The sequence below is a fragment of the Eublepharis macularius genome, chromosome 16, assembly GCF_028583425.1.
Source record: "Eublepharis macularius isolate TG4126 chromosome 16, MPM_Emac_v1.0, whole genome shotgun sequence".
Classification (NCBI taxonomy): Eukaryota; Metazoa; Chordata; class Lepidosauria; order Squamata; family Eublepharidae; genus Eublepharis; species Eublepharis macularius.
This window is the reverse complement of record NC_072805.1, coordinates 18,553,012-18,566,987: the sequence shown is the minus strand read 5'-3', so window position 1 is coordinate 18,566,987 and position 13,976 is coordinate 18,553,012. Positions and strand designations below refer to the sequence as shown.

At 49.2% G+C, this 13,976-nt stretch overlaps 1 protein-coding gene across 1 annotated transcript in view; it reads left to right on the top strand.

The window, feature by feature from the left end:
• The window catches only part of ZNRF1 (zinc and ring finger 1), a 34,218-nt gene extending 22,303 nt beyond the window's left edge, over positions 1–11,915 (top strand). Inside the window, exons 2-5 of the mRNA XM_055000938.1 lie at positions 2,800–2,895; positions 8,081–8,186; positions 9,128–9,215; positions 10,797–11,915. Coding sequence (XP_054856913.1) covers positions 2,800–2,895; positions 8,081–8,186; positions 9,128–9,185 — 260 coding nt within the window. The 3' untranslated portion in view covers positions 9,186–9,215; positions 10,797–11,915. The remainder of the gene's footprint in view (positions 1–2,799; positions 2,896–8,080; positions 8,187–9,127; positions 9,216–10,796) is intronic.
• The last annotated feature ends 2,061 nt before the right edge of the window (positions 11,916–13,976 follow it).

The window sequence follows — 13,976 nt, the reverse complement described above, 5'->3', positions numbered from 1 at the left end:
TTATTCCTGTGGGACTTCAGATCTTGTTTGCCACTTTTTGAAGCAAGTTGCTGCCTTTTCCCCACTTGCTGGTAGATGGAATGGCTACTCTGTCATGATAGGTGTTCTTCTCCAGAGCGAAAGCCAGCATAGTGTAGCGGTCGGGCGTTGGACGAGGACAGGGAAAGACCAGGGTTCCTATTCAGCCCTGCTGGTCACTGGATGACCTTGAGGCAGTCAGTCTCTCAACTTCACCTACCTCACAGTGTGGTACTGTGAGGATAAAATGGAGAGAGAACCACGTAAGCCGCTTTGAGTTCCATGGAAAGAAGGGTGGGATAAAAACGTGATAGATTTTTGGTGCAGTAGCTGAAGCGTTGCATTTGGCTGCAGGGATCTTCAGATTCCACCATGAAGCTAATTTAAGTAGCGCTGGGCAAAACATTCTGTGTCACCCTAGCCTGCCTGGAGGATGACATTTCACTAAGTCTCGCATGTTCTGCACAGCGTTGGGAGCAGTCACTGTTGTGTCCTTGGCTGGGCAGGGCTGCTGCCTAAGAGCCTGCAGAGCTATGGAGAGCTCTGAGCAAGACTGACGGAGCATTTCGCTCATCTGTTTAGCAATTTGTGTGGAGCCTGGATTTAGATAGCAAGTTCCAGTGGGTGCAGCTTCCTCACTGTCTCAGCAAGGCGGCTTCCACAGCCTGCTTTTAAGCATACTTGCTTATTGTGAGTTTTATCGTTGCAATATGCTGAGGGATTTTTCATAGCCTAGAAGGCATCTGCATGCCAAGCTCAAGGCAGAGGTGCTTCGCTTGGCGAGAGGTAGGGGTGTGCACTTCGGGTTTCCAGTTTGGGAAAAATACCTGAATCGGACCTGATCTGTAAAGATTTGGGATTTACGAATAGGAGCCAGCATGCTGGCCCTGATGAGGAAATCCTGAATCAAAGCTTCCCCAAGCATTCGGGTTGCCTCAGGAAGCTTTGGGCCCGGGGCTGGCTTCAGTTGGCAGGGGGGGATCCCCCTCCTGCCAGCTGAAGTTTAAAGGGCCCTTTTCCTGCCACTTGCAAGCCGCAGGGCCCTTTAAACTTTGCCCAACCACCAGCCCCAGCCCCGAACCCCCTATACCCCCCCCCACTTACTTTGCGCTAGCAGGGCCACTGCAGTGGTGGAGGAGGACGCTCCAGCCCCCTTGCCTCCCCACTAGCTTCCGTGGCGGTGGAGGCAGCAGCTCCAGCCTTCCACGCAGGCCCCCGAGGTGGCGGCGCAGCGGCAGAGGAGCTGGCTCTGGGCCGTCCCGCCCCTCAAATGGCCACTGTGGTGGCTATTTGAGGGGCAGGAAGGGCCAAAGGCGGTGGCTCCGGCCTTCCCCGCCACCCAGCTGGCCACTGCAGGCCCTGGAGCCAGCGGCAGAGGAGCCGGCTCCAGGCCTCCACGCCCCTCAAATGGCCACAGTGGCGGCAGTGGAGGCCCTTCCTGCCCCTCAAATGACTGCTGCGGCAGCTATTTCAGCGGCAGGAATGGCCGGAGGTGGCAGCTCTGGCCTTCCCTGCCACCCAGCTGACCGCTGCAGGCCCTGGAGGTGGCAGCTGTGGCCTTCCCTGACCGTCCCTGCCAGCCGGCTGGCCTCTGCGGGCCCTGGAGGCGGCGACGGCGGTGGCTCCGGCCTTCCCTGCTGCCCAGCTGGCCGCTGCAGATCTTCCAAGTAAGTGGGAGGGGCAGAGGGAATAAGTGGGGGTGGGGAGTGGGGTGCTAAGTGGGGCTGGGGGGCTGGGACAAAGCTTCTCCCCTCACTTCAGTATGCTCAGAATCTTTGCGGAACATACCAAAGTGATTGAAATACCCGACTCTCAAAGCAGCTTTCTGCTTCGGGTTTCCGGATTCCCACAGTTCCCCCCGCCCCCGCTTCGGGTATACCCAAAGCAGAAAACCGAATCTTTTGACCACGCACACCCCAGAGAGAGGAAACTTTGGCTGTATTTAAAGGAGGGCTTGTATGAACCTGTAGGGAGGGGCAGGCTCTGTCTGTGCCCTTTCATGATACGGATCTCCTCTGTAAAAAGTCAGGATGTACTGGCGAACACACACCTGTGCTGCAGAGCCATGTTTGATCCCAAACAAGGGAATTCTAGCAATTCTGAAAGGAAGCAGTAAAAAAAAAAGAGCAGAAAACTTAAGAAAATGAGAAAATGAAAGAGCAGGAAACTTTAGAAACCTTTGTCAAGGAAATAACACAGTGAAGAATATTGTAAGCCACTTTGGGTTCCCATTGGGGAAGAAAGTGGGGTATAAATGAAGTAAATGAGAATTACTGAAATCCCTTGCCTTGCTGTTTTCCCCTGCTTTGAAGGGTGGTGGGGGAAAAGATCATGGAAAGGTGTGTCTGGGGAGATTTCAGGCTACTGCAAGCGACTGGCACGTTCAGTTGTCGTCTCTTCCCCTGTATTGCCAGAAGTTGCTGTCTCTCTTAAATAGTAAGAAATCAAAATGTGTTGTGTTGCAATTTTTGGAAGCAATCTGGCATATTCTGATGTGAGGTTTTTGTGGCGAGCAGCCTATATCATTGCATACATAAAGCAAGTCAGGAAAACCATGTGCAGATGTTCACTGTCAGCACTGAGTGGTGCCATCAAAAGTTAGCTGGGCTTTACAGAGTGTCATAAGCAAATCGAGGCCTGTCCTTGGTCTTGCAACGCTCACATTCCAGAATACGGCACCAGCTATAGACGGTTCTCTCCCGGCAAAGCTGTTACGCAGTTGGTGTTGGAGTAGACCTAGTACTTAGTTGTTTTAACTCTCTCCCATCCTTCCTCTTCCAGGTTTCAAGTGTCCCATTTGCTCCAAATCCGTGGCTTCCGATGAAACGGAAATGCACTTTATCATGTGTCTGAGCAAGCCCCGCCTCTCCTACAATGGTAAGTGGGTCCTTTTTGTTGGGGGTCTTGTCTGGCAGAATGTGAATGCGGGCAAGTATGGGGTTTTTTTTCCAGACTGCTGTCTCTTGTGGACGTTCTGTGATGCTCAGGCCCTGTCTGCCCACACGCTTCCCCCGTTGGTTCACCTATCTCACTGCCTTTCAGTGTTAAGGCGCCCTGAAGAGTGTTTATGGGCTGTGCCTAATTCTTCCATATTGTCGCATCTGCTGGTCCCACCTGCTGTGAGTGCTGTGTGCCAATGCATAAATCTGGAATTGGGCACCAAGAGAAGATAAATTTTGTGACTGAAATAAATCCATGCCTACAAAGCCAGTTTTGTGTAATGTGCATGGAAAATTTTTACAAAAAGGTAGTTTTTTTTTTTAAGGACCTAAAGGTCTTCTACTCTGACCTGGATAGTTTGGGTGTGCCTGATCTCATCAGATCTCAGAAGCTAAGCAGGGTTGGCCTTGGTTAGTAATTGAACCTCCAATAAAGACCAGGCTTGCGGAGGCAGGCAATGGCAAACCACCTCTGTTAGTCTCTTGCCATGAAAACCCCATCAGGGGTCACTATAAGTCAGCTATGACTTGAGGGCACTCTCCACCACCACCAGATGTCTTCTGAATTATTTCTTTAGTCATAGGATCTAGAAACTTGAAGTTTCCTTCCCCGCCCCCCAGCCAAAGCAAAGATTTCCAGGATGCTGGAAACCAGCCCTAACATTAAGTGTTAAGTTCTGTGCTTGGATGGAATGGTTGTGAAGATGTGTATGGAATGCACACCCTGTGAGAGCCAGGCTGGGCTGGCGGAGGCACGTCTGGTATTGAGAAGGAAGGCGCATCCTAAGGCGGGGGCGGGGGGGGGGGGTGTTCACATGTGTTGCTGTAGCCCATGAACTGTGTGTTATTGTTTCAGCCCCGTGCATGAAATTAGCATCCTTGCTGCCACCTTCTCATATCAATGATCAGGCCCAGCTTTCCTGGTGCCCATGGGTGCCTAGCTAGCCAAGGGAGTGGGGAGAAGGCAGACATTCCTCCACCCCAGCCACGGGTACGTCCGTCCCATCGACAACAAGCCCGATCAGATCGACTGACGTTGATGTTGCTCCAGCTGTCGGTGCCAGGCCACATCAGTCCCACAGTGCCCCTGACATTACACGGGTCCCGCCCCGTCTGCGTCGGCAGAGACAGCGCCAGGCAGCTCTTGAGGCTGCAAGTCGGAAAATCAGGTCAGAAGGAGGAGCTGGTTATTCGGCATCGCACAGATGGGCCTTCCCCAGCCTGCCTGACAGTAGTCTGCAATAGGAAAGGCATCTCTGTCTCTCCCCCATCCCCACCCCCCCCGAAATTCCTCAGCCTGCCCAGCTGCACCAGGGCCTTGTACCTCGTGCCAGAGATGCTGGAGAACGAAATCCAGAAGGCGCTGCTGCTTTCCCCTGTTGTGTGGGTCCCTCTCCCCCCCCCCTTCCATCCCCATGGCGTCCTTGGCACACATCCACCGATTTCAGGGTTGTGCCAGGTCAGATGTGCCGGGGGCGGGGAGAGATTTGTGAAAGCAAAACCTGAGTGCTTAGCAACTCTTCCTTTCTCCTCTCTCTCCCCCTCTCCCCATTTGCCATCACCTTCGCTGTCTATTTTTGGAGCTGTGAAGGAAAGGGAGGATTTTCATAGAATTGACTTTAGGAAGGAGGGAAAGGGCCGGGGTGTGGGCACCTTCTGTGCCAGTTTCTCCCGCTGCCTCTCTGAGGGTGTTTGTCCTCCAGCCTCGTTGGCCCGTGCAGAGAGGCATTCTAGAAGAGTTTGGGTATCATTTGTTCAGGGCTGTCACCCAGTGAAAGATCTTCCAGCTAATTGACTGGCTTCTAACCAACTGAAAGATTTAACTGATTAGATTTAACACACCCGGAATTATTGCAAGTACTTTTTGGCATCCTGGTTTGCAGACGACAGTTTAATTTAAGTGTGCAAACTTCACACTGGGGAGGGAAAGAGAAAAAAAAAATCAAACGCTACCTTATTGCTTAAGAGCCGTGTGTTTGTGTCTGTCTGTGTGTGTGTGTGTGTGCTTTTTTATCTGAAGAAGTGAGCTGTGGCTCACGAAAGCTCATACCCTACCACTGATTTTGTTAGTCTTATAGGTGCTACTGGACTCCTGCTGTTTTTCCACTGCTTAGTCAACCACTTCTGCAGAGCAAACTGTGCTTCTAGGTCTGTTGGGAAGGGGGGCAGGAAGATAGACATTATTCTATGTCCAACAACAGGCCTTCCCAAAGAGGAAGAGATGCACTCTATAAAATAAAAGCTTGCCGGTGCTGTGCATTGTAAACATATGGGGGAATATGTAATTGGAACTAGTACAGATGGGGCAAATGTTACAGGAAAACTCACAGTTTTACAAACTGGACCGCCTGCTGAGCTGTGGTTTCCGCTAAGCTAACCCCAGTTTACATTCCACCCCGTGGCTTGATCTTCCAAACATACTGGCAAGCCGTGGTTTAGGGCTACTTTGGTTCTCTGTCCACCCAGCACTCTCTTCTCTGTGCTGTGGCCTCTGGAACTGCAGCGTATCGAACAGCTTGTCATTTCTGCCCCATTGCAATTAGCATGAACCATGGTTTGCAAACCATGGTTTTACCAATCAGCTGCAAACTTTGCAGCCCCCTCCCAGTTCAGATTTCATGTTACACTGTAGTTAAATTTCTTTAATTTTGCCTCACAGGCTTCACACAGGTTTCTCATGGATTGAATGCTGCACTGCAGTGTTTTTTCTCTCTGAGTTTCTTTACAACATCATCGTCTGCTTGTTATTTCTCTGTGGTTGCTCAGACGACCTTTTCCTCCCATTTTGGAAAAGCGCTGTGGAATAGTGAGGGAACCGTGTGAACACAATTAATGGACGAGGATCTCTGCGAGGAAGCTTGGAGGAAAAACTGCTGTAGTTAAGCATCCAAACACACAAAACCTCCGTGTGAAAGATGCCTGTAACCCGAGCCAGTGATTTCCAAACTGTGCTGGCTAGGTGGAAACAACTTCAAAATTATACCTTGCATTTCCCCTTCGAAAGGGGAAACTGTCCAGTACTCTGCCCGCTTTTATTTGTGAAGGTTTGGAAGTCATACTGTCTGTGTCTGCTGTTCAGTCTGTTATTATTCTGCAGTATAGGTCTTTGTTATTCCCCCCATTTTTTCTTGTGACTTTCAACATACTCATTTTTAATTTAAGCAGTTCCCGGTGTCATGTTTGAGTACCCTTAACTAAATTTTCCTTTGCTCTAGAAAAGATATTTCTTTTAATACAAGCAAGAGTCTTCCGTAAAGCGAGTAGTTTCCCCAATTAATTAAGGTTGCTTTAAATCTTCAGCTCACATTTTAAATTGTTCAATCGTGCTTGCTTGATAGAAAGCGACAGGATGGGTGGCTGTGTTAGTCTTATCTGTTGGAGTAGAAAAGAGCAGGAGTCCAGTAACACCTATGAGACTTACAAAATTTGTGGTAGGGTATGAGCTTTCATGAGTCACAGCTCACTTCTTTAAATATAGCTAGAATGTGAGTCCATCTGTCCTTACATCTTGGAGAGTGGAGTGATTTCAGATGCCAAAAGACAATAGCAGGCGAATGACAATAGCAGGCATAATTGGATAGGGTGGGGTATGCAGAGGGGTGGCGGGTGTGGAGAAATCAGCATTGGTAATGAGACAAGAAGCCTAGGTCTCGATTCAATCCAGGTGGATGCATTATCCTGAGCTTCGTTATTCCTTTGCATACCCCACCCTATCCAATCACAGCTGCTATTGTCATTCACCGTTTGTCATTTGGCATCTGAAATCACTCCACTCTCCAAGATAAAAGAACACATGAACTCATTCTAGCTGTATCTGAAGAAGTGAGCTGTGACTCAGGAAAGCTCATACCCTACCACAAATTTTGTTAGTCTTATAGGTGCTACTGGACTCTTGCTCTTTCCTACTGATAGAAAGTGTGTCGCTCCACTGACTACAACTGTGATCCCATCTCTGTGCAGCCACCTTTAATGTGGGATGTCTGTGCAAGGAAGGTTTTCCTATCTGCACCATGGGGGCAGTGTCCTTCCATCCTAAAGCATGCCGTGGTTGGCAAATGCCACACAACGCTTTCTTGATTGGTCTGGCAGAAGCCAGAGAGGGCTGGCAGGCGTGATGAAGCAGCTTGTTGGATTTAGAAGTGAGTCACGCTTCGTTCACTATCATGCACATATGAGGCTGATCAAGTTAACAAAAGGATCCTGCAATATGCGGCCTTGGCCAACCACCCAGCGCAGCATAGGAATGGGAGAAATGGAAGTTCTCGATCACAACCAGGGCATTTTTGGACTGTGCCCCTTCAGTCTTCACGAGTGGAGGGGCAGTGGGTGGTTGTTTACAAAATGGTTGCTATGACATGGTTTATCTCCCAGTCTGTCCGAAAGGTATTTGTTTTATATTTATTTACTTTATTGCTGAGACACAAGGCAACATAAGGCCATGCAATCAGGCTGGGCGAGACATCCAACAAAGGATAACAGCACGATTAGAATGACAAGCATTACAATAAAAACAAAGAGTATCAGACACAATACGTCGTGAACAGTACAAAAAATGGAATTACAAAAGTAGGAAAGGATGCAGTAAGAGCAAGGTAATGCATTCAATAAACAGTGGAATAGGCTACGATCCTGCTCTTGTTATGAAAGCGGCCTCTATTCCCTTAGTCATAGATCAAGAAGAGTTAGCCATATTAGCCTGTAGTTGCAAAATAGTAGAGTCCGGTAGCACCTTTAAGACTAACCAACTTTATTGTAGCATAAGCTTTCGAGAACCACAGCTCTCTTTGTCAGATGCATCTGTGATTCTCGAAAGCTTATGCTGCAATAAACTTGGTTAGTCTTAAAGGTGCTACTGGACTCTTTACTCTATTCCCTTATGCTACATAAGAGCCAGGGGCATGTGAGATTTCTGCAAGACCAAAGTTGGGTGAGAAAGGAAGGGACCTTATTGCTAGTTCTTACGCAGGCCCGAAAAGGAGCTCTGTTCTGTTAATGGGCTTTGCATCTCCCTGCCCCCCAAAGGTAGACCACTGCTCAGGTGGTGTAGGGGTGTGTGTGTGGTTGTTGTCGCTTGCCGGATGCTCCTCATCACCCATCTGCCTTTTCTATTTGCCTCCCTGCAGACGATGTGCTAACAAAGGATGCAGGCGAGTGTGTGATCTGCCTGGAAGAGCTCCTGCAGGGGGACACGATAGCCCGGCTTCCCTGCCTGTGCATTTACCACAAGAGGTACAGTATGAAACCCTCTACACGTACACTTGGCACTGTTTCTGGGGCATTCCTGTTTGTGTGGCCGCAACGACTTGGCTTGCTCGAGGCTCCCCAAAAGCCCGCGTCTTTCCTCCACAAGGGGCTGCGAAATTCTTTGGGGTGTTTCTTCCTCTCCCTGAAAGGGAAGGGATAGTGATGCTGTTACCTGTCCTGGTTATCATGGGGCACTTACACGTCATTTGGATGCTGTTGGGAAAGCAGCCCCTCCCCCCCCAGTTCTCCATACCTTTGTGGTGCTTTTGTGCTTGGCATCTCGTGGGGCTTGGCGTCTTTTGGCAACCTTTCCCAAGCCTGCTTTGCTGCAGTGTTTTGAGAAAGATTGTAGCAAAGCTGGGGTGATACCCGCGTGGACTGGAAAGTCCGGATTTTCCAGGTCCTGCCCACATCGGAGTCATTTCCCCTGCCCACCACTGGAGAGGTTTGTCTTTTTAAAATAATAACCAGCAGTTGCCATACCATAATGGTGTAATAACAATCTGTTTATCCCGTTCTTTGAATTACCAGCTTTCACATTAAAAAAAGTAAGGTTCTGGCGCCTTTCATTGCAGAAATACGCCTTTCCCGTTATCTCTGTACAGATTGTAACAGCTAGGATGTTTTAATGATCTATCCATTGTTGATTTTTTTAAAAAATAAAGCCGTCTAGTGGCAGAAGGGAAACGACTGCCTCAGGGGACTCGGCAAGGTTTCTTTGCATTCCCCTTGCCATGTGGAAGCCCTCTTGCCACTGCATGGTACTGGCAACCAGGCAACAATGGGAAGATCCCGCAAGCCCTTTGCCATGTGAAAAGAAGCGCTGGAGCGGGTGTTCCGCCTTGGTTCCCTTGCAAGATGCCTGCCCTGGACATTGTGGCACATGGTGATAGATCCCTTTCTGACTCCCCCCTTTTCTTTGGCAGCTGTATAGATTCCTGGTTTGAAGTGAACAGATCCTGCCCGGAGCACCCTTCAGATTGACCCTAGCAACGCTTGCAGATCTCTCCCCAGGTGAGCCGTTCAAAAGACTCTACAACCCCCCCATTTGAAACATCGGCTAGTTTCCTCCCATTTAGGGGGATTTAAAAAAAAAGATGACACAGGTTATACAGCTAACAGGCAAATGCTGAGCTTTGTTGCAAAAACTAGGCCTTTTTCTGGGGATTGATGTTGGCACTGCCACCCCAGTTGTCTGCCCACCCATGCATACTGGCAGACGCTTAAAAAGCCGGCACATTCTGTTAATCTCTTGCCATGAAAACCCCTCCAGGGGTCGCCATAAGTCAGCTGTGACTCGAGGGCACTCTCTACCACCACACGCCACTCTTTGGCACAGGAGAACTCATCCCAGCATTCTGAAATCCCCAAGACTGCTTCCACACAGCTTTTTCTCCAAATTGGCTTCCCGACAGGAGCGCTTCTTTTTTAGAGCTTCTATACGACCTCTTGCTGTAATCTCCTCTCTGCAGAGGAAACGGGGGCAGCAGCAGGGGAGATGAGGGAAAGAAAACGGATCTGAGGTGGGTGGGACTTCCTAAAACGCACTCCTTCCCATCAGCTTGCTAACGCGCTTGGACTGCGTTCTGTCTGAAAAGACCATGTCAATTCAATATACTGAGAACAAGGAAAACTTGGGAAGTGGATGATTAGTGGTTGATGTAAGTGGACACTTCCCCCCCCCCCCCCCCACCCCCAAAGCCACACGGCAGTTTGGAAGCCAAGGAAGAAAACCTGTGTGTGGATACAGCGCTAAGAATCATTTCCACACCCAAGTTTTTGGTCTAGATGGTTGTTGTGGGTTTTCCGGGCTGTATTGCCGTGGTCTTGGCATTGTAGTTCCTGACGTTTCGCCAGCAGCTGTGACTGGCATCTTCAGAGGTGTAGCACCAAAAGACAGAGATCTCTCAGTGTCACAGTGTGGAAAAGAAGTTGGCAGGTCATTTGTATCTACTCAGGAAGGTGGGGTTGGGCTGAGTCATCCTGTAAGAGGATGACACTGTGACACTGAGAGATCTCTGTCTTTTGGTGCTACACCTCTGAAGATGCCAGCCACAGCTGCTGGCGAAACGTCAGGAACTACACAATGCCAAGACCACGGCAATACAGCCCGGAAAATACACAACAACCATCGTTCTCCGGCCGTGAAAGCCTTCGACAATACCTTTTGGGTCTAGCTTTGGTGCAAATGGGAAACGAACAAAACAGGTCATCCCCCGCCCCCAGCTTCCACACAGCCTCATGGTACTTTTGTTCACCATCTGGATTTTCCTCGGCTTTACTGTGATCTTTTTGGAATGAGTGCAGCAAAGTCAGAGTGGCGGCCATGTGGGTAGGAAAGCCTGGATCAGCCACTTGAACGCCATTTTCCAAGCCCCTATGCCAATTTGTCTTTACCTTCTAGTGTACGTGAGGAGGGAGCTGGAAAAATGCAGGGGAACCCAGCACATGGTTGCTCTGCTACTGCTGCGAATGACTGCATTTGCAGCAGCACTCATCACGGTGTGGAAAGGACCAAGGAAACTCACTTTTTTTTTTTTGTCCACTGAACCCCTTTGAGCCCCTGCTGATACAGTGATTTGTTCCTCTTGACAGGTAACCCCCCATTCGTCCCTTCCTCCCCCTCCCAAACCTTTTCCAAACCAGCTCTGGAACCCTGCGGGACGGCCGCGTAGGGGATTTTTGTGTTACTTCTCGACTTTAAAAGGGCAGACAAGACCCCAAAGAGAAGCCGCTGCCTTTGCAGAGCTGTCCCTTGGCAGCAGTCAGTCTCTAAGGGGGCGGGGGATGAGGACCACCACATGAGGTCCTTCGGACATCCCCTCTTCAGCAGCGTCATGATGTTTGGTCCGGATCCGGCTGCTAGCCAAACGGAGCACGAGAGAGCATTGCCACCGCTTTGACAAGGAACTTTGGTCCTCCCACTCCACGCGGGTCACACTTTTGCACTGAAACGGTGAATTTTTTTTTCTTCTCTTTTTTCCTTGGAACCAGGAAGAGAGACAGACCCCCTACCCCACCCACGCCTCCAATCCCACCCGTATCCTGAGGAGGAAAGGGCATTTTTCTGTCTTGTTTTTTGAAGGCGTCGTAGGTTTGTCTTTCAAGTGTTTACAAAAAACAGCCATTTCGTGTCAACTGATGTGTGTTCCTGGTGATGTTTACAAGACTGCGTCCTCTTGGCCTCCCCGCTGGAGCCATTCGGCACCTGAGCAGCCGAATCTCTTTTCCCACCCCTTGCCTTTTCCTGGGGACGCCACACCTCATTGCCAAAAGTCCCCTGGTTTTTGTCCCTTCTCTCCTTAGAGAGTCTCGGTTTGAACTTCCCACTCCAGGGCGGTTGTGGGGGACATCCTGAAGGGCTGTGGCCATTCACAAGTGTCCTGCTAAGATGCCTGAACCTCTCGCTCAGCCCTGTGGGGAAAATGAACCTGGATTGTAAAGTGGCACACACCCACACCCCGACCGCTCCCCCACAGCCTCGATCCACGTTTGAGCACGAAGTGGAGAATGTCAGCCATGGGAAAACCCCTGCCGGCAGCCATCATCCTGCAGGGAAAGGTATCTGTATTTATATAGTTAAAAAACAAAACTTAACAAAAATTACAAAAAAAACAAAAACTTTAAAGCTTGGGAAGGGAAGCTTCCCCTATTAGTCAAGGTGTTTTGATATGGTATTAAATAATGTTCAATAAAATAGTCACTGTTATTTTATTTCAGTTGTCTTCTTGGTCATCCCAAGGGCATGGGGAAGTAACAGGTGGCGGCTCAGGCGAAGGTGGTCTGCATTAACTTTCTCTTTTTTTAGAGTTAACGCCCAGAAATGCCATTCTCGGAGCTAGAAAGGTTGGGAAATGGCTTGAATTGGGCAGATTTTGAGAGGCTCTGGTGAAGCAAAGATCCAGAGGAGTTAGCCGTGTTCGTCTGTAGTAGCAAACTAGTAGAGTCCAGTAGCACCTTTAAGACTAGCCAACTTTATTGTAGCATAAGCTTTCAAGAGGCACAGCTGTCTTCATCAGATGTAATCTTGAAAGATTATGCTACAATAAAGTTGGTTAGTCTTAAAGGTGCTACTGGACTCTTTACTCTAGTGAAGCAATATGTAATCAGGAGGGGTTGCTTTTGCCATGCCGAAGCTTTTGGCACAAAGGTGGAGCTTTTCCAAATGCAGAGTCATTCACAGCTGTGTCCACAGGGTAGTTCCCCCCCCCCCCCGAGCCATGACAAAAAATTGGTAATTTCCATGGCTATAATGTTGCACTACACCGATAAGTCAATTTCCGATTTTCAGCTTCAACAGCATGTCAACTGCATTTAGAGTGATATATCAGTGATCAAGTTTAAAATCAGTAATTGACATATATTGCTGTAGCTTAATGCCCTTTGTCAATTTTCTTTACAATAAAAAGGGGGGTGTCCGCTGAGGATGGGGACAAGGACAGTAGCACTGAAGAGGGCAGGACCTCAAAAATTCAGACTGGGGTAGAGGAAAATGAATTGCATAGCCAGTATAACATGCTATGTTTCCCTCCTCTCTCCCCTGCCTAGTCCCTAGAATTGTGGCCTGTATCAGGCCCTGCCTACAGTTTCTCTGTGATGATCTTAAGGTGAGAAATGGAATACAAGAGTCTGAGAGCCAGGTTACAAGAGACGAATTACATGAGGAGGAGCACATGAAGGGAGTCACAATGTTAGCCGGGAAGCTGAGTTTTAAAAGTGGGCAGAAGGCTCTGTCAATTTCCCCTCTCTACAGACTAGCCAGGGAGATAGCTGCTCAGAGGGTTTGTTAATTTCCTCTTTGCCTCCCCAAGGCTCTGTCAGTTTCACCTCCCCTTCTAGGAGGCCAAGAGGAAATAAACCCTCTGAGGAGAGATCTTTTCTCGCTCTGTAGACAGGGGAAATTGATAAAGCCTTCCAATCTCTTTTAAAACTCGGCTTCCCGGCTAACATCCCTTCATGTGCTCCTCCTCATGTAATTCGTCTCTTGTAGCTTAGCTCTGAGTTCGGGATATGAAATGCAAGACACTGGGGGCTGGGTTAGAACGGCCCCATGAAAAGCGATGGAACAGAATGAGTAGGGCTTTGCCCCACAGGAGTGGATTTTAAGAAGAGTAGATTCTATGAGACAAAATTGAGCAGGCTGCAATTTCTGACATAGTTGACAATTTAAACCATTTTCCCTGGTCACTGGAAGACCAGAAAAGGTGGGAGCGGGATGCATCGTTACACAGCATCCCTAGGACTTGCTTGCGTTCGATACACAAGGCCATGCATTCTCTGGCCTCTCACCATGTGTGGTTAGCAGTGAGCCTGTACTTATTCAGCATCCTCTCCCCTACCCCCCACTAACGATGAGGGCGTTAATCCTATGTGGATCTGTTGGGCTGGGACAGATTAGTACGGCCCAGGCCGTACAGAATAGCTTTTGGCTGCAGCCTCTCCCATGGAGGTTTGGGAAAAGCTGGACTGCATGAAGACAGGCAAACTGCCACTGGCTGGAGTGGAAGAGCAGAGATTTGCAGGCTGGTGAGGTGGGTGGGGGCAGACAGCAGGTTTGCATGCCAGGCAAGGCCTGTAACCCTGCTCCCGGGCTCTTATATTCTCTTCCACTACTTCTTTGCGAGGAGTAAGAGCCACTTCAGCACTTAGGAAAGTTTGATGAAAGCTTACAGGGCAGAGTGAAATCAAGGACCACTTGAGATGAAAAGCTCTCCTGGCTTTGTTTTTCCACTCTTCTTCCTGCTGCTGCTGCATCCGAAGCAATTGCATTTCTTT